Source organism: Mustela nigripes, chromosome 3 (genome assembly GCF_022355385.1).
Source record: "Mustela nigripes isolate SB6536 chromosome 3, MUSNIG.SB6536, whole genome shotgun sequence".
NCBI classification, from domain to species: Eukaryota; Metazoa; Chordata; class Mammalia; order Carnivora; family Mustelidae; genus Mustela; species Mustela nigripes.
Window position 1 is genome coordinate 149986384 of NC_081559.1, and position 20671 is coordinate 150007054.

General features: G+C 30.7%; 1 protein-coding gene across 1 annotated transcript in view; it reads left to right on the forward strand.

Moving 5' to 3' along the window:
- The window catches only part of CNBD1 (cyclic nucleotide binding domain containing 1), a 327798-nt gene extending 308153 nt beyond the window's left edge, over positions 1 to 19645 (forward strand). The window contains exons 9-11 of the mRNA XM_059395519.1: positions 17487 to 17596; positions 19144 to 19294; positions 19623 to 19645. Of these exons, the coding sequence (XP_059251502.1) occupies positions 17487 to 17596; positions 19144 to 19294; positions 19623 to 19645 (284 nt within the window). The remainder of the gene's footprint in view (positions 1 to 17486; positions 17597 to 19143; positions 19295 to 19622) is intronic.
- The last annotated feature ends 1026 nt before the right edge of the window (positions 19646 to 20671 follow it).

Sequence of the window (20671 nt, forward strand, 5' to 3'; positions counted from 1 at the left end):
AAATGGGGGCTTAAGTGGGTAGGAGAAGAATCAATGAAACAAGATGGGATGGGAGGGAGACAAACCATAAGTGACTCTTAATCTCACAAAACAAACTGAGGGTTGCCGGGGGGAGGGGGTTTGGGATAAGGGGGTGGGATTATGGACATTGGGGAGGGTATGTGCTTTGGTGAGTGCTGTGAAGTGTGTAAACCTGGTGATTCACAGACCTGTACCCCTGGGGATAAAAATATATGTTTATAAAAAATAAAAAAATTTAAAAAAAATTTTTTAAAAAAAAGAATGAAGCAAATATAAAGAATGAAGCGAGTCATGTATGCAGATGTATATAGATGTTCAAGATATGCTTAAAAGTGAAAAAGAGGCAGAATGTGTTTAGAGATTGGCTCTAGTGGTATGCAATTATTTACTAAATTATATCCATATATAATTATATAGCGATAGATATACTAATGAATATGAATTTATAATTATATAAATAAACATTACATAGCATAATATATATTATAGAGCATCACTGGAGGAGGATAATCACTTAGATTTGAATTCTGGCTACACTACTTATTATTTGTGAGATATTGAACAAGTCATGTAACTTTGTGCCTCATTTTTCTTTTTTGGAAATAGGGATAATAATAGTACTTAATCTCTGAGGGCTATTATCAGAGTTTTCTGTTGTGATTTGTCTAGCTTGAGGTATATTAATTTTATTGACCTTCTCAAAGAATCAGCTTTGTCTGTTTATTGATTTTCTGTATTTTGCTATTATCCCTTTGGTTGATTTCTCTGCCTCTCTTTATTATTTATTTTTCTGCATATGTTGAGTTTCATACACCATTATAGGATCAAGATAGAAACTGAGGTTGTTGACTTAAGAACTTTTTCCTTTGTTAATATAGCCATTTACTGCTATTCCCTGTATATACTGCTTAGGATGTACTGCACAAATGTTGATTATTGGTCTTTGTTTTCATCTCACTCAAAACACTTTGTAATTTTCCTTTTGATTACTTACTGACCCATAGTTTATCTGGGAATATGTTATTATGCTTCCAAGTATTTTCCAGTTAATGATTTTAAATTTAAATTTTATTTTTGTCAAAGAGCATATTTTATGTGTTGTGAATTCCTTAAAGTTTGTCAAGGCTTGTTTTATAGTCCATAATATGGTCTATATGGTAAGTGTTCCATGTGAACTTTTAAACAATATGTATTCTGATATTATTGAGTGAAAAATTCATTTCAATCAAATGTAGACTATTTTTGGCTGTTATTTTTTCAAATATTCTTTCCTTTTGGAGGATACCCCAGTTTATTTGTATATTAGGCTGATGGAACTTGTCCTCTGTTTCACTATTGCTTTGTCCTTTGTGTGTGTATATGTGTGCATTTCTTCCCCCCCCCATTGTTTCATTTTGGATTCTTGCTATTACCATGTTTTCATTTTATTAATATTTTTTGACACTGTCTAATCTACTACAAATTATATCCTGTGTTTTCCACCCAGTCATTTTAGTTCTTATCTCTAGAAATTAGATTTATATCTTTTGTAGCCACAGGAAAAATACACATTTTCTCAACAGATAAGTTTTATATACACACACGCACACACACACACACATATACATATGTATGTATACACGCAAAGATATTAAATATCATAATTTATAATAAATATATTAATTTATACATAACATATTTTTATATATTTGTATTTATTATTATAATTAGTTATAATATATATACAGATAATTATACATATATGTAGAGAGAGAGGAAGCTAACATAATTTTACCTAAATTTAATTCTAATACTTTAATCAATAAATACCGATTAATTTCAAAATAACATTGCTCTGTGAGAAAGAAATTAACAGTGAAAGTTGTAGAGTTTGAAAATAGAGACAGTGCTAACCAATCAGGAAAAAGATTCTATGTAGATTATAAATGTTTTTATTTTATTATAAAAGCATTTTATAAATGCTTATATTTTGATAAAGGTAATGTGCATGAACCTATATAACTTATTTTGATGTCTTTTCAGTGAATTATGTCTTTTTTCTTTTTGATAATTGCACCATTTTAAAGTGATCTGAATCAATCTTTAAAAATTATTTATTTATTTTTTTAAAAGATTTTATTTATTTATTTAACAGACAGAGATCACAAGTAGGCAGAGAGGCAGGCAGAGAGAGGAGAAAGCAGGCTCCCCACTGAGCAGAGAGCCAGATGAGGGGTTCCATCCCAGGACCCTGGGATCATGACCTGAGCTGAAGGCAGAGGCTTTAACCCACTGGGCCACCCAGGCACCCCCTGAATGAATTTTTTTAAAAATATTTACGTCCTCCAGCTTGGAAGCTTCTTAGAATAGTGACACATTCCAAAACCAAGTCCAGATTTCACACCATATGAAGAAAATATATTGAATGGTTGCTTTTTGCATTACATTACATCGTGAAGATGTTACTTAAACACCAAAAGAGAAAAAAAGAACAAAATTTATGTGGAACCAAATAAACATTTTACTGTCCTATACTACTGCTTTATTTTTCATTATTTGCCTCTTCTCGGTAACTATATTTCAGGCTTTTCGAAAACATGATTAATAGTGTTTTGTGCATGCAAAAGGTACATACTAATCATTTAATTAAATTAGATAATTTTACCGGTTCTTTTGTTTCTACATTTGCATTTTTAGTAAGGGGAATAAGATCAAGTCTTCAAGCTTGGAAAGTAACATATTTTCAACAACTCTAAAAATTTAACTAAAAATATTTGAGACTTTTCTCAGGTGTCTCTGTAAACACATCTGGTGTGATTATAATTCTGGAGTTTCAATAGAGCAAAATTACTTTGTCAAAGTTAAAATTATGTGCCATCTCCCCTCAGTCAATGATTGATTAACAGTATTTCAAAAACTGAAAGAATTTTTGTTGATAGGAAATTGCATATGTGTGTGTGTGTGTATGTGTGTGTGTTACTCAGGCTATGTTTTAAGGCAGAAATAATGAAAAAAAATATTAGTAACTCAAGTTACTTAGCACCAATTAATTTTTTGTTGTGGTAATAAACACCAAGCACAGACATACACGACTTCGTAGTATATGGTGGTGTTAACTATAACACAGTGTTGTACAGCAGATCCCTAGAGTTGCCTTGTATGTGATAGCTGTTTTTACTTGCTGCTTTCACAATTCTCAATGTGACTGGACAATTTTATTATGATTTGTCTGTGTGTATGCTTTCTTCTAGTTGGAGTGAACTGAGCTTCTTGAGTGTATATATTCATTTTTTTCTCAAGGTCGAGAAGTTTTTAGCCATTATTCCTTCACATAGGCTCTCTGCCCCTTCTTCTTTTCATCTACTTCTGGGAGTCCTATAATATGCATGTTCTATGTAATGCTGTCCTACAAGTACTTCAGGTTTTCTTTGTTCTTTTCTATTTTTCTTTTAGCTCCTGTGCATCAGTAATTTCAAAAGTCCTATCTTCAAGTGCAGATTCTTTCTGTTGTCTGGTCAATAGCTATAAAATCCCTCTAGTGAAATTTTCATTTCATTTGTTTTATTCTTTAGTTCTAGAATTTCAGTTTGGTTCTTCTACATTTTTTCTATCTATGATGATATTCTCATTTTGTTCATACATCATATTCCTGATTTCATATAATTGCCTCTCTGTGTTCTCTTTTAATTCATTCAACATCTCTATGACCCCCCCACCTTTTTTTTTTCTTTAGTTCTATGCCTGGTAGTTATTGTCTCCATTTCTTTAGGGCCAGCTTCTTGTGATTTAATTTGTCCTTTTAAATGGTTCATATCCCTCTGTTTCTTTGTATATTTTGCTATCTTCTGTTGGGACCTTGGAAATTAAAAAAAATATCAATCACTTCTCCAATCTTTGTGTTATGGTTTTTGCCCTGGGAAGTTTTTCTTAAGTCACCGGACCTGGATATTCTAAGCATCTTTCAAAGCTTTTCTGGGATGTGTTCTCTCTGAGTTTATATGTGTAATCTTACTGAAGAAGTTTGCCAAGTCCTACTAATGAACAGTACCTAGTTAGTGTCTGTCTGTGGTACTGTATACTCTGGTATATATTGAACATTTTTGTTCTCAGTGGATCCCAACCTGACATTCCTTTCTCATCAGTGCTTAAATTCAGGCAAGATAGAAATCATTCCCCTGGGCAGCTTCCCAAAAGTCAGAACATTGTATATACATTCCATTTCTTTCCCTACTCAGGGAGCATCTGGGTATTAGTGGCTTCTTCCTAATCATGCCACAACACGACTAGGAGTGAGTCTGGTGAGAAAGTGCCATGAATTTTCCTACCAGATTTTATGTGTTTGGTTTTGTGCTTGCCTACAGTACAGGAACTTCTTAATTGCTCTCTGGATTTCTCACAAAGGCAATTAGTCGTGTAATGTTAATTCCATTTCTCTGAGGGGAATACAGGTCTGAGGCTTTCTCTACCATCTTCCTAGCTTCTACTTTCTGAAAATGTTTATGCATGTTATTTCTTATTCTTTGCCAAGTAATTCATATATTTCTATTTTGGGGGGATTGGTTTCTGAAGATTCATTTTGTCCCTTTGTTTGGGTTATTTTCCGTATTTGTACATTTGAAAAAAACATCTACCTCTCCCAATTTTTATGAACTATGATTATACAGGGAAAAAGCTTCACCAGTCCATCTAGCTAGGGAATCTAGGACTTTTCAAACTTTTCTTTGGGTTTTTCTTCTCTGGATTTATGTGTGTGGATTCTTAATTAGAGGAATTTGCTGGTTAGATTTTTTTTCAGGAACTCATAATCTCTTATACTTTCTGGTATCTTCTGAGGTACAATGGGTCCTCTGAACTAGCAACATGCCACCCTGTTCTTTTTGTTCTTAGCAGCCCCCATACATCTAAGAAGATGCCAAATACCACCCATGATCCAAGAGAAATGGAGCAGAAGCCAACCCATCAAGCAGCCTAACAAACAGCAAACAGAACACTGAATGATGTACCACAATTCTCATTCCCTGTGAGGGAAAGTCTACCATGCTATTTTTTATTGGCCTATCTGCTATACCATGAGTTTTCTGGAGAAGCAGCAGGCTATACACCTCCTATTTGTTTTCAGTGGCCCCAGACATATACTCATGAAAGTAATTTATATCTCAGTGTATACATTTTGGGAAAACAAAAAATTATAAAGCATATGTAACTTCTAATTATGCTCTTATAGAAATATTAAACTTTACCTATGTTCTTTCCAGTGTTTTAATTCAAAAGCAAATAATATTTATATATTTTGTCAAAGCTGAATACTATAGAGTTAATGGAACTCTTTTTCACTGGCTCTTATAAAATGAATTTATGCACACCAATAACAGTTCTGAGTTCTGAATTTAGTGGAAGCATAATATATTTTATGATTTATTATAATTTTTTTAAACATTTCTTTCTTATTATTTAAGTTGCATAAAAAATTACATGCTCGGTTTTGAATACTTAATACCCAACCTATTTACCTGATTATTTCCTTAGGAAAAATTCTTAGAAATATTTCATCAATGTGTATAATTATATCATTCTTGACACATGCTTTAAGTTTACTTCTTATAAAAGTTCTAACAACTTTTTCATACTCTTTGTTTAGGTTTTTATTAGGGTGTTATCTTAAGTAAGACACTAACATGCAGATATATAGTATATATATATATATATATAGTATATATAGTATATATATGTTGCTATATAGTATATAACAGAAAGTACCATGCATCATGGGAAAGACTAGTATTTTTTTTTTAATAAAGGGTGTTAGAAAACAACAATTTGCACAATGTGGGGAAGAAGATATTTAATTAGATATCATGTGGCAAAAACAATTTAAAATGTTAGTCGTTAGTTAAAAATAGAGATGACAATAGGAAAAATTATTAGTCGTTAAGTTAAAAATAGAGATGACAATAGGAAAATTATGGGTATACAATTCACATTGAAAGTTCAATGTGTAAAAGTAATGAGATTAAAAGGAAAACAATAGTTTCAGGGTAACAAATAAGTACTATAAAAATGATTAGTATAAAAATTTTAAATAAAATCTTATAGGAAAAACATTAATATTCCACTTCTGAAAATGGAAATGGGATTTAGCATATCTTTTTAAAGTTGTTTTGAGAAATACTAAAATATTAAAAATGAAAATTTTCACATATTTTTCAAGCCAGAATATTGTGCACAAAAATGATGACTGGATCATTAATAGATATATTAAAGTATACATTTGCATAAATATCATAGAGAATGATTGAACTAATTTGCGTATAAATAACCAATGTTCTGAAAGCATATAATAAAATAAATCTCTTTACTTGAACAGTTTAGCTCTGTTGGTCCAGATTACATTAACATATACCAAATGGAATAGCTCCTGAATCAAAATTAATTATTGTGAAATTAATGAAGTAAATCATTATCTCAAATAATGAATAAATGTAATTATCATATATACTAGATACAAATTATGAATACATCATACTACCAAAGTATTCTTTGGGCCAGTCCATTTAGTATGTGATTATTCTTCTCTGAGATAATGTTACTTAAGTAATTGAAATAAAATCAAAATAGGATGGTTAGGTAGTGTCAAAATGAAGTAACTAATCAGAGTATCATTGTTAAATGAACAATTACCATGATTAAATAGAATTTATGATTAAAATATATGATTATCAGGTGAAAACGTAGGAACTTCTATTTTTCTACATAAATACAAAATAATTTTCTTCTATTAAATTAGTGCTATTTATAAAGCACTGTCTCTTGCGGATTAGGTTAGATTATCTCTTTAATACTCTAGGTAATTCTGTGAGATAAAGTTATTTTTGCCATTACAACTGAAAATTGGTTATATACAATGGTTAATTTCAGTAACCCACTAAAATGGGTTTCATTTCAGCATCCCACAGAAATGAAATATATATATATACCTACTTATGTATTTAACTAACCATATGTGTGTGTGTGTATGTGTACATATATATATATATATATATCTTATATATATACCAAGACTAATCATCCATCTCCATATATATATATATATATATATATATATATGATATATATCAACATTAATCACAGTTCTAGGGGGAGAAATGATGATACCAGTGAAATCAAAAATATTTTTGGAAAATGGTAATTATACAGTTCCTGTGTTATTTGAAATGTTTCCTTTTAAATATTTCTATTTGCTTAGCATCAAGTTAGTCATTAGTAATGCCACCGAAATTCTTTGATGATCAACACATCTTGCACAAAAGGAAGACCTCTGTGGATCTTCTATCTGATCCACATTTGCTCAATACTACTTTTTCTTGTAGAATAAACTTCTTGAGTATAACAATTACTATGCTTTATTTACTTTGACTGTGACACTGTAATTGATATTGACTTTGGGTCAGGTGTCAGTCTTTTCCTCAAAACTCTTCTTTTATTACATCAATATGTCATAGTTTGTACAAGAAACAGTAACTAATTTTGTAAAATAATGGAAAATATCACTTAAAATATAAAAAATTTAAGTATCCAGAAATGAACTCGGTTAGAAAAGTGTAAACCCCTTTATGGTCCCAAACTATATACTTTTTTAAATGGCATAAAGAATACTTAGGGAATAGAAATTAGAATGGAATATTGTAAACATTTAATTCCACCTAAACAAATACATGAATTGAATAGAATGCTAATGAAAATATTGACAGAATATCTTATGGGACTTGAAGCCCATCAGTATCAGTAAGAGTCTGGCAGTAAATAGACAACATATTACTTAGGAGTGTTGGAAGAGAGTTTAAGGAAGAGAACATGCAAAGGTGAGGGTAAGATTACGGAAAAGTACCAAAAGATGGTGAAACACAGAGACATATATAGTAGAAAACCACTACCATGTCTAGGTTTGAGGGGGAAAGATTAGAAAAAAATTATCAGTATATGATAGCATTTATAGGTATAAGCAGTTTGCTGTAGCAGTTGGTGACCTTAGGACAGGTGTTCAGCCTCTGCTACATAGTAGTCTATCAGGGAGGCAGATGGGGAATAAGTATCTCAAATTCCCTCTTCTGTAGTCACCTTCATTTACATCCCATTGGCCAAATTCAAACAAAACCCGAAGGATGAAGGAGACTGGTTGATGAATTGTATGAGTATTGGCATTCTAGGGCAAACAACAGAGTAGAGAAAGTTAAGAGTGTGTGGGGTTGGAGAGACAAACAAAATATTCAGTGCCGTAATTTTATCTGGAAGAGCAAATACAATATGTTCCAGGAAAATTTTGGTAAAATTTCAATAGGAAAACTTACCAATTTCTACATGATAGCAGGGTCTTTTCAGATCAATTGGGCTAGGATGGAATTTTCAACAACTGTTTTGGGAGTTTTATCCATTTGAGATAAAAACTCTTATCTCATACATTATTCAAATTATAAATATATGAAATTTTTAAGTTAAAAACCTTAAAATTTTAAAGTTAAAAATTTATTGAAACAGAATATGGAATTATTTGTCTACCAACTATGCCAGCCAGGTGTCTCAAAATATGGAATTATTATGTTAGTAATCATTGTCTCTCTCAGTTTCTAGTTTATCAATAGAATTTTAACAGGTTTGATCACATACTAAGTAGTTAAAATTATGTGGTAAGATTATAAATAAATGAAATAATTCTTGGGAAACTAGAAGTAAACATTTGCAATGTGTACAATAATGAAGATTAAATAACCATACTCTGAAGAATTACTACAAATAAATAAAAAAAGACAGAAAGCTCAGTTTTAAAAATGGACACTATATATGACCAAAAATTCATTAAAATATTCAAATACTAAATACATAAATAAATGGATTCTAACTCTCAGTAAATATCAAGGACATAACAATTAAAATAATTAGAATTCATTTTAAAAATTTATCAAAAATATATCAGAATTTACTATTAGATGCTATATGAAAAATTTCATTTTTTGTAATTTCAAGTTTTTATTTAAAGATTTTATTTATTTATTTGACAGAGAGAAATCACAAGTAGATGGAGAGGCAGGCAGAGAGAGAGAGAGGGAAGCAGGCCCCTGCTGAGCAGAGAGCCCGATGTGGGACTTGATCCCAGGACCCTGAGATCATGACCTGAGCCGAAGGCAGCGGCTTAACCCACTGAGCCACCCAGGCGCCCTCAAGTTTTTATTTAAATTGCAGTTAGTTAACATATAGTGTATTATTAGTTTCAGGAGTAGAATTTAGTGAGTCATCACTTATATATAACACCCAGTGCTCATCCCAACAAATGCCTCCTTAATGCTCACCACATATTTAGCCCATCCCCCATCCATGTCCCTTCCACTAACCCTCAGTCTGTCTTCTATAGTTAAGAGTCTGTTTTACAGTTTGCTTCTCTCTTTTTTGCCCTATGTTTATCTGTTTTGTTTCTTAAATTTCACAAATGAGTGAAATCATATGGTATTTGTCTTTCTCTGAATGACTAATTTCATAATACATTCTAACTCCATCCACATCACTGCAAATGGCAAGAGTTCCTTCTTTTTGATGGATATATGTGTATATATATATATATATATATATATATATATATATATATATACACACACACCACATCTTTATCTATTCATCAGTCAATGGACACTTGGGCTCTTTCCATAATTTGATGATTGTTGATAGTGCTGCTATAAACATCAGGGTACATGTGCCCCTTTGAATCAGCATTTTTGTATCTTTTGGGTAAATACCTAGTAGTGCAATTACTGGATTAGAGAGTATTTCTATTTTTAACTTTTCGAAGAACTCCATACTGTTTTCCAGAGTGGTTGCACCAGTTTGCATTCTCAACAACAGTGTAAGAGGGTTCCCTTTTTTCCACATCATTACCAATACCTACTGTTTCCTGTGGCATTAATTTTTCCTATTTTGACAGGTGTGAAGTGAAATCTCATTGTAGTTTTGATTGGTATTTCCTTGTTAATGGGATATTGAGCATCTTTTCATCTGTCTGTTAGCTGAAAAATTTTAATTTATAGAAAATTTTGCACCTATCTGTAGATGTTCATAAAAGAAATTTATTAGAAAATATTTTCAACTAGCAAAACTTGGAACCACTTAAAAGCTTAATTTTACAAAAATTATTATATTCTCCTAAATTATAGTACCTCTACACCATGGAGTCTTAAAAATAATGTTTCTCTATACATACAGAAGTAGAAAGTTCACTAGAAAACATTGACAAGCATAAAAGAAGAAATAATTTAAAAAGGAAATCATACCACAGAACAGTATAAATGACATGATGCATTTATTTTAAAAGAATGTTAAGCTGATGAAACAATCTTAAGATAGAGCAAAATAGAATTCAATGAAAATATTGTGGTAAACAAATAAGGCATTATATATTGCTAATAAGAATGAGAGAGAGAAATGTGACTCTTAGGAACATGTACACATCCAAGAGCCTCAAAGTATATAAACAACTGATAAGCTTATAGGAAGAAACAAGTATCATAATAATTATAGTTAACTATTTATATATAGCTCTCTCAGGAACTTCTAGACCAAATAGATTAAAACTGAGGACAACTAGATACTGAATGTTACAAATAAAGAATTCAAGCCATTATATATATATATATATATATATGTGGAGAGAGAGAGAGAGAGCGAGCAGTTTTCCCCCAGCAAATAAGACATAAGCAGCATTTACAAAAATACATTATGTAGAGTGTTCACATAGAGTCAAGAGCAAAACTAAAAAAACCTTAAAACTGACTTTAAAAGGACAGCAAAGGACAGTCCTTAAGTGTTTGGAAAGTTACATATTATTGTACCCCACTGATTAAAGGCTATTAAGAAAAATTCTCAACCATATAACAAAATCACTTTACTTCAAAATATATGAAATGTAATTAAAACTGTAGATAAAAGAAATGTGTGGTGTTGAATGCTTAAGAAATCAGAAAAAAAAGAAAAATGAATGATCTAGGCGTTTGAAACCAGAGGTTTGGAAAAAGAAAGCAAGACTAAATAAATAATATTTTAAAAAGTAATAAAATAAGTGCAGAGATCAATGAACTATGAAGCAATAACTGCACAGAAATAGTAGTTATTTATGAAATGAAATGCTGTTTAGAAAAAAATTACAAATAATAAACCGTGTTACAAACAAATGAAATATAATATAAACACAATAAAGTTTTAAGGATAATAAAGGGTTATAAACAAGTCCATTCTAATTATTTAAAAAACTGGATGGAAAAAAATACTTCTATAATATATCAAAAGTCAAAAGAAAGAGAAGAACAAATTAGGAAACTTGAAGAAAGCCAAATTTCATTTTAAAAAGGGATTTTTTAATAATCAAGATAAAACAATCAGATGATCTAATTCTCCCAAACTTAAAAGAGAAGTTTCTATCTTACACAAGTCCTTCCAGAAATCACCTTTGTATTATTTAATATTTCTTGAATAATCACTTTATGTTCTATACCTCCAGAGTTTGAGGTATTTGGAATTCTATATTTATAGTTTGGGGTTTAAGCTAAATCTTGCTATTTAATGATATTTAGTTAAAGCCCAGATATGGTTAGAATATCTGAAAAACTTAAGGATCAAAATTTAGTATAATAATAGCAAATTCGTATATAGCATTTTCTTTCTGGTAGACACAGGTAAATGCATGTTGTATATTTACTAAGGTAATCCTTAAGTGTGAGGGGAATCAAATGTAATATTACAAAGCAGTGCTCCAAATTCAAATGAAAAGACAAAACCAAATGTGTAATTCTGAAAACACCAAGCTCATTAAAATCTAAGTAACAAAAGCAGCAGTATTAACCAAAACACAATATAACAGGTGCTTAAACATCAGTCCTTTTACAAGATCATAAGAAGACAGGATATATGTGAGGAAGGAATATGGAACCTCATGAAATATCATATACACACACTTCCCCTATACAAGTATATGTGTATGTATATGTATATTTATATATATTTAAACCTCTGGTTTTGAGCATATATGTTCATATATGTGCCTATATAGAAGCAATCAATCTATTTATCATCTATCTGTCTATCTATCTATCTATCATCTATCTATCATCTACTGAGAAAGAATATCGAAGCTGGAGTTGGTGGGAGTTTAAATTTGTGCATCCACTATGGAAAACAGTATGAGGGCTCCTCAAAAAATTAAAACTGCAAAAAAACCCAACTATTATTTGATCCAGCAATTTCATTTCTGCATATTTATCCAGAGGAAATGAAAACACTAATTCTAAAAGACACACGCACCCCTGTGTTCACTGGAGCATTATTTACAATGGCCAAGATATGGAAACACCTCAAATGTCTACTGATAGATGAATGGACAAAGAAGATGTGTTTTATATGTATATATACAATGGAATAACTACCTAGCAGTTAAAAAAGAATGAGGTTTTGTAATTTGCAACAACATGAATGGACTTTGAGGATGTTATACTAAGCAAACTTAAAGGACATAAATACTGAATGATTTTGTTTATATGTGGAATCAAAAGAACAAACAAAACAAAACTCAGATACAGATAATGCGTTGGTGGTATCCAGAGGAGAGAGGGGGTTTGAGAATGGGAAAATTGGGTGAAGGGGATCAGAAAGCACAAACCTCCAGTTATAAAATAAATAACTCATGGGGATTAAATGTACAGTATGGTGACTATAATCAATAACGTATTATAAATTTGAAAGTTGCTTAGGTAATGGTACTTCAAAGTTCTCATCACAAGGAAGACAATTTGTAACTTTGTGTGTTGACAGATAGTAACTAAAGTTATTGTGGTGATCATTTTGCAAAGTATGCAAATGTTGATTCATTACGTTGTGTACCTGAAACTAATATAATGCTATATGTCACTTATACTTCAGTAAAAATATCAATCAATAGTGCTATTCTTCTATATCATTCTTTTTCCAGTAGCCTAGTTTTACAAGGAAAACCAATACCCATTCAGCTAATGCATTTCTTGCTTGAAGCTGTATCAGTTTTACAGATCCTCAGATATACTTCTGCTCCAACACTGTGTTTTGGTCTGCTAGGCTAATGGGATGGAGTTTATCTTAATTAAGATGTCCTTTAACAATCTTTCTAATCACTAGTTTCCATTTAAACTGTCCAGTAATAATACTAATAACCAGTAAGGAATTTTCCTTCTTATCATGACTCTGATCTGAAAATTGGAATAAAATTGTTTTATTGGACTCCTGACTACTTTCTAGCATAATAAACAACAGAAATATGAAGAATAATGCCTAATGTTTAGTTTTCTTCTGGTATTTACCTTAAGATAAAATCGAGTTTGTTCTTTTTGTAATGGTCTAATGATTTCAGGTTTTAGAATATGGGTGTGAATTTTTTATGAGGAGCTTCAAAACCTAATTTTTTTCCATTTTAAAAGTAAATTGATTTTATCAATGTTCTTGAATAAAAAATATTGAAAATTAGAATATTATCTTAAGAGCCTTTACATTTGTCATCAGATTAAAAATATATTAATTGGATTAATGATAAAAATCTTAAAATTTAGTTTATAAATACAAAGGCATTTTCACTAGTCTTTTTTTCTGATACATCTTTGATTTTTCCACTTTTTGTCATTGATGGCTTCCTTTACATTTTCCTGAAATTCAAATAGCTTTTTTTTTTTTAACATTTATGACAAATGGAACTTGTACCTCACTTTTATTTTAGTTAAGACCTCAATTTACTCCAGTGATTCCCAAGCTTATATTTAAAGGGGGAAGATTTTTTATTTGTGGTCAGTCATTATAAATTATCATTCAAATCTATAATTTTACATGTATGCGTATATATTCCCAGAATTTTCCAAATATTCTGGAAGTGTATGTGAATAAAAATATCAACAATAGTTATCTTTGTGCTATATATTTTTGAGCATATATATTACACATACACCACATTTTTATATATTTATACACATGTATGTATATGTGTATAAGATACATGTAATTTATGTATTCTTGTATATTTTTTGATTTTTTATGAGCAAAATAATTGTAATAACAGAAGCAATAAAGGTAATTAAAGTAATACTTAAATAATACTCTTCTGGATATTGATATTAGTATGTTTACTTACAGAGATTTTGGTTTTGTTTACTCTTTGAAGTGGTGATTCTAGGTTGAACCTCTCTTCTTGTATTTCTTCCTTTCAACTCCCTTCTCACATGCAAAGATGTACATCATTTTGGGCTTAAGGGTGGGGAGTAGTATCAACTGTGATATTATAACCAACAAAACTCTGTTCAGAAGGAGTTTGCATTAGTGCCTTCCTTTAGTTTTATTCATATTTTCAAGAACCAGTTGCATCAGGACACATATATAGGAGAAATGCAAGTCATAATACTAGGGCTGATTTTGTTACTACATTTCAGTGGAGAAAGTTCTGGTATTTACAGCAAGTCTCTCCACTTAAACCCTTGCTTTCTGATACAGATGCACTGTATGTTTCTGAATATTCTCTTCCTCTTCTCCTATCTTTTAAGACTCAATTCTGTGCCTCTGGAATCCTAGTAAAATTCCAAACTTCTTAATCTACATTTTCTTATGAGGTAGTGTATCCACTCATATGAATGAATCTCATGTTGGGTGGAAGAATATCAGTCTTAAGCAATCATAAACATATGTCCTCCATTCTCTCCAGATAGGGTTCTGGCAAAACTTAATTTTTAAATACAAATCAACTTTAATTCCTTAACATCAATGAATATGACCTTTAAAAAATAATAAAATTTAATCTATACAGTTCATGACTAAATCTTTTTGTATAATATTCTGTTATAATCCTTTGGATCTTATGTTGTCATTTTCTATGTATCCTAAGAGGAATGAAGATAAGATCACAATATTAATCTTGACATCACTGACTTAAGTTCTTTGTAACAGGAAGCAGGATCAGAAATCCAATGGGAGAAACTAGGAAACATAATGGGGGGGTGTTAAATCTTTACAAGTACTTCATATGATTATTTTTCTAGTCAAAAATAGTAATACTTAAAATCTTACTTAAGTGATGATACATATTTTTGTAATGTTACATCTTGTACATTTTGTAATGTTATTAATGTTACTAAATTCAAACTACTTACGTAGATGAAAATGGATTTTCTGTATTTTCTTCACTAAGATAAACATTTGCTAAGATTATTATAAAGACCATAAACAATTACTCAGCAAATATCGCTTCTATGGAATGAGACTGCCATATGAGTGCTTCAGCCTTTTCATTGTTGCCTTGCCTTCAATATGAAGAAAAATTTCTTTGGTCTTTATCCTCTTTGATATTATGTATGATTCTCTATGATCTATATAGGACTTGACTTTCAAGAAAAGGTTTATAATATTGCAGCTCTGAACGTTTGAAATAATGGTCGTCTTAGTGTCTATTTAAGTGTATCCTTTTCCTACAATTACCAAGAGGCTCTATGCCTCCCTTTATGTCCTAATGATTGACTAAAAGAAGGAAAACAGTTATATGATAGTCTCTATTATCATATAACATTTTCTCTACTATCATAACCTTTTGGTAGAAAGATACTCTTTGCTTTTCAGAGTACAATCTATGAGAAAATTTCTTTTTGTCTACACAATTTACACATAATTTTACAGATATACTTTGATGTTTTAAGATAAATGTATAGTGTCAATGTTTGGATGTAACAAATACAATATAAGACAGTAGAAGCATTACCATAAATTTTCATTTAAGCAAAATAAATGATAGGTGATAGCAGAATAACCTTTTAATTTTTTAATTATAAACTTTGAGCTCTGAATACTATATGAGGAAAGGGAGATAGAATATTCTCATAAACATGTCATAAAAATAATTGAAATGTCACTTGATTTATCTTAAAGTATTTTCCATTGTATGTTGGCATTTATTTTTTGCTTATGATAAATTATATTTACCAACTGCTACCTTGTTCTTTTTTAACCATAATTTTTAAAGAGCTATGCTGTTCTCTAGCTTATTTTTCAGTAACATCAATATTTTTATCATTTTGATATATACTCTTCTACACTATGAAATAAATGCTTTTGAATAATTGAAAATATTTTTAATTGTCTACTTTATAAAATCACAGGAAAGATACATATACATCTTTATATGTATATTATCACTTTTGTGTTTGGGGTTTATACTTTTTTATTAAAAATTTTTATTTATTTATTTGACAAAGAGAGATCACAAGTAGGCAGAGAAGCAGGCAGAGAGAAAGGGGGAAGCAGGCTCGCTGCCAAGCAGAGAGCCCAATGCGGGGCTCAATCCAGGACCCTGAGATCATCACCTGAGCTGAAGGCAGAGGCTTAACCCACTGAGCCATCCAGGCACCCGTGTTTGGATTTTTAGAAAAAAATATTGATATGTTTTAGAACAATTCAATCTGAAACTCAATCTGAAGTAGTAATTTAAATTTATGTAAATCCAAGTGATTTTATTATTTAAATTATATTATGTTGATAATTTAATGTTATATAGATCAGATGTTTTTTATTTACATTGCTTTTTAATCCACTGATAGTTGTAAAGGTATTATCCAGTTCACCTTCAAGTATATCTTGGCCTTAGGGTGGTTTCATAAATCTGAGAAAATAATAATGATAATAATAATAATATGGTTTTTATGTAATACTTTGTGCCAAACCTTATGATAAATTATATACATTTAATTACCACATGTCAAGTATAGAACAAGGACCCCCAATTTTGCCTTTTTAAAGATGAAAATCTTGAAGCTCAGGAAAGTTCTATTATCTATCTGAGGTCATATATGAAGTGGCAGAATAGAGTTTTAAACCAGGCCAGTATGGCCTCGAAGTCCTTGTTTTTTTGTTTGTTTCTGTTATTTGTCTTTTGTTTTACAAAAAAAAAAAAAAAACCAAAACAAACAAACAAAAAAAAACTGTATAAAGTCCTTGTTTTTAACCACTGCTGTATTTAGTAGAGTGCCAGGCCTGGTTCAGGGCACAGCCCTCATAAAGTCAAAAACTAAATATTCAGCAATTTTATGAGCTGGTTGTTAAGCCACTAGCAATTTGAAATTAGCCATGGTAGGAATGTTTATATCATAAAAAATTAGCAAATGCTACAAATTGGGGCTTGCTCCACACTTTCATCTCCTCCACCTGACAGTTTATTAGCATGCCACTGCCTTTACTGCCAAAGTCTTGTCAATATTTACCTATATATTAGGTTACAGATATAAATAACAGATGTAAATTTTTTATCATTTGCTGAGTACTGTATATGAACTGCCAGCCATAAAAAAACTTGCCATTAATAGTTCCTGAATTAAATATGTCATCTTTCATTGTGATATCTAAAATAATTTTTGTAGAGAAGAATGTATAAAATAATGAATTATCTCTTTTATTTTCAGTGATAGTGGAAAGTGGAAAGATAATTTCTTTTGTGGCTTATATTAATTCTGGATATTGTGACATTTATAGAAATATTGTAGGACTTATGAAACTACAGCCAAAAAGAGTGGTAAGTTTTAAACTTATGTATTCTCTTTAATCATAATTGAATCTAGCCTAATTATTGAACATTTTTTTGTCTCCTTTTGTGAAATTTCTGTTTAACATTTTTTACTATTTTTTTTATTTCTTTTCTTTTTACTGAGTTGTAAGACACAGGAATGTAAAATACATTGTATAGTGAGTTGTAAGACATAGGAATGACCAAAAAGCACATTTAGAGATGCTTCATATCTTTATTCCTTGGAGAAATGTAAATTAAAACCACAACAAGGTACTACTTTAAGAATATCGGATTGGTTTAAATACACTTAACATATGACCCAGAAATTTTACTTAAATATTTACTCAAAAGAAATAGAGATATAATGTACATGAATCTTCATAAGCAAAAAACTGTAAGTAATCCAAATGTCCATTGACAGTTAGATGGATAGAAGCATTGTGATATATTCATACAATAGAATGACATACTTAATAAAGAGAAGTAATGCATACAAGAATATGGATGAATCTCAAAGCATTATGCTTGGCTAAAACATCAAACCCAAAAGAGTGCAGTCTATTTGATTTCAGTTTTATGAAGTTCTAGGACAGGTAAAACACCAACCAGCGATAGAAAAAAGTTAGAGCTAATCCTTTTTTTCATTGGCCAGGCAGTCTTCAGTGGCATTCAATTTAATATGTAAACTTAGTTGAATTCTGCCAAATTATATTCAGTGTGAAGATTTGCCAGGGCAGCAATTCTTCAAGTTAGATATTGGCTTTTGACCCCAGGATGCTTAGTAAAGGCTTTGATCTCTTCCAAGTTAATGTCATCAACCTACTTCAAGAACTACACTTTTAAAATTTTTTTTAAAATCTTACTTCTCATCAACTCATCCCTGTTTCAAAGCTGTTGAGATCGCCATGAAAAGTTAATTTGGAGTTTCAACTTTTTCTCCAGAATCATGCATACTGAAACCTGGTAGGCCCTTTTCCACTGTTTCTAATTTGGACCTAAATTGCTAGTTCCCTGGTCAAACTCACTTTCCATGTTTCTTTTTTATTTAAACAAGAAAGTCTTGATGGAGTTCCATCTGTGGCCATTAATTCCATCAATTCTGGTCCTAGCCATCTGTGCTTATTTTCTTATTCTGTGTTAGTCCAACAAATGTGTTTTGTCTCTGGGGCTGATTTAAATAAATGGTAGCTCAGAAAACACCAAAACTAAGCTATATTTACAAAATGCTACCCTAGGACCTTGAAAAATGGAATGAGCTCAATGTTTCCGAAACACCTTAGTGGATTAAAAATTTAATTTGCAGATCACTAAATGACAGTACTAGTACTTTGAATTACCTTAGATATCCTGAAATTGTCTATCAATTTACTATTGTTCTAATATAATTTAAATACATGTGTACAACACTTTTCTCTGACTTGAATGAAATTGCAATTTATTTTAAATACCATACACCAAAATTATTTCTGAATAGTGAATTTCTGATAATAATGGTATTTATCCATTGAATGAAAGTAGTTTCATTGAACATCAATTATCTATATCTCTTACAGAAAAAAATTCAAAAACTTGTTTGTATGGGTAGACTTAAGGAGAAGGAGTCCTTTGGTGAGATTAGTGTTCTTCTTCAAGTTCCTTTCACATGCACAGTAGTTACTGGAAAAGAGGTTGAAATGGCAATCATTGAAGATAAGGACCTATTTGGTAAATACATACATATTTTTCATACCATTTTTATTTAATGAGCTTTTGACAAGAGTGGATATATTTCATAGAAAGATAACTAAGTATAGGTGTATATATATGTTATTTACAAAAGCAATGTATCTATAGATAGTCCCTTTTAACACTTCATATTCTGATTTAATTATGCTACATTAAGAATGTATTAACACTATTTCAAATCACTTTGATTTGAAATTAATAAAATCTCTAATTCCCGAGTTACTATTAATAATATCATTCCTTCCTTTTATGAAGTATCTTTTGGTTTTTCATATCTACAATTATTGCTTCTGTGTTTCTGGTTCAGGTCAAGAGTGTGCTATCTTCTAAGGTACAATCTAGATCAACTGTATATGAAGAATCATGGCTTGTAGCATTTAAACCTTTACCTGAAGTTCTAGCATTCTAGTAGTATTAAAAGAATAATCATGTAGCCACCCATGTTTGGTCCTCCAAAAGTTATACTCAAATGAGAAATGCCAGTGAGTGTGAAGGATAAATGAATAGGGTTTAATACATGATGACATAACAACATATTAAAGAAAAATATAGTTTTTTATATAATGAAACTAAGAATAGCAAACATCAGATCAAGGATAAAAGAGGAAAAACTCATGGAATTGAACATGGGTGAGAAATTTCCTTCAAATAAACTCAATTAGAAACATCCCCAGGGTGCCTGGGTGACTCAGTTGGTTAAGCGCCTGCCTTTGGCTCAGGTCATGATCCCAGGGTCCTGGGATTGAACCACATGGGCTTCCTGCTCAGCTTGGGAGTCTGCTTATCCCTCTCCTTTTCCCTCTGCTCCTGCTCGTGTGTCCTCTCTTTCTCTTTCACTCACTCTCTCAAATAAATAAATAAGATCTTTAAAAACAAAAAGAAACATTCCCATTATTATCCATGTATGATTGACTAAATTCCCTTATCTTGAATTTCAAGGTTTTATGTTTTTTAAAGAATATGTAATCTCTACCAGTTTGTGATTTAACATAACTCATATATCCATTTTTATCCATGATTTCACAAATCATATATCCATTTTTTAAAAGTTATAAATTTGAAATAGCATTGACTAATTTTCTTTGTTTCTGTGGCATTCAAAGACAAACCCCTCCTAAAGGTAAATATCATTTAAAAATAAATAGCAACTACCGATTAAAATTACAATACTCTCACTTGATATAGGCTAGGTTTTTCTTTTAGTGTACTAATTACATTAACTGGTGCAAGGTAAATACATTGTGGACTGTTTTATGTAAATCAACATTTCACACATGAAAGTACTTCCTTCAAGCATGTATTAGAATCTTTGCTGTCTGGCAACTTAAAATTAAAATAGATAGCTTAGTATAAGCT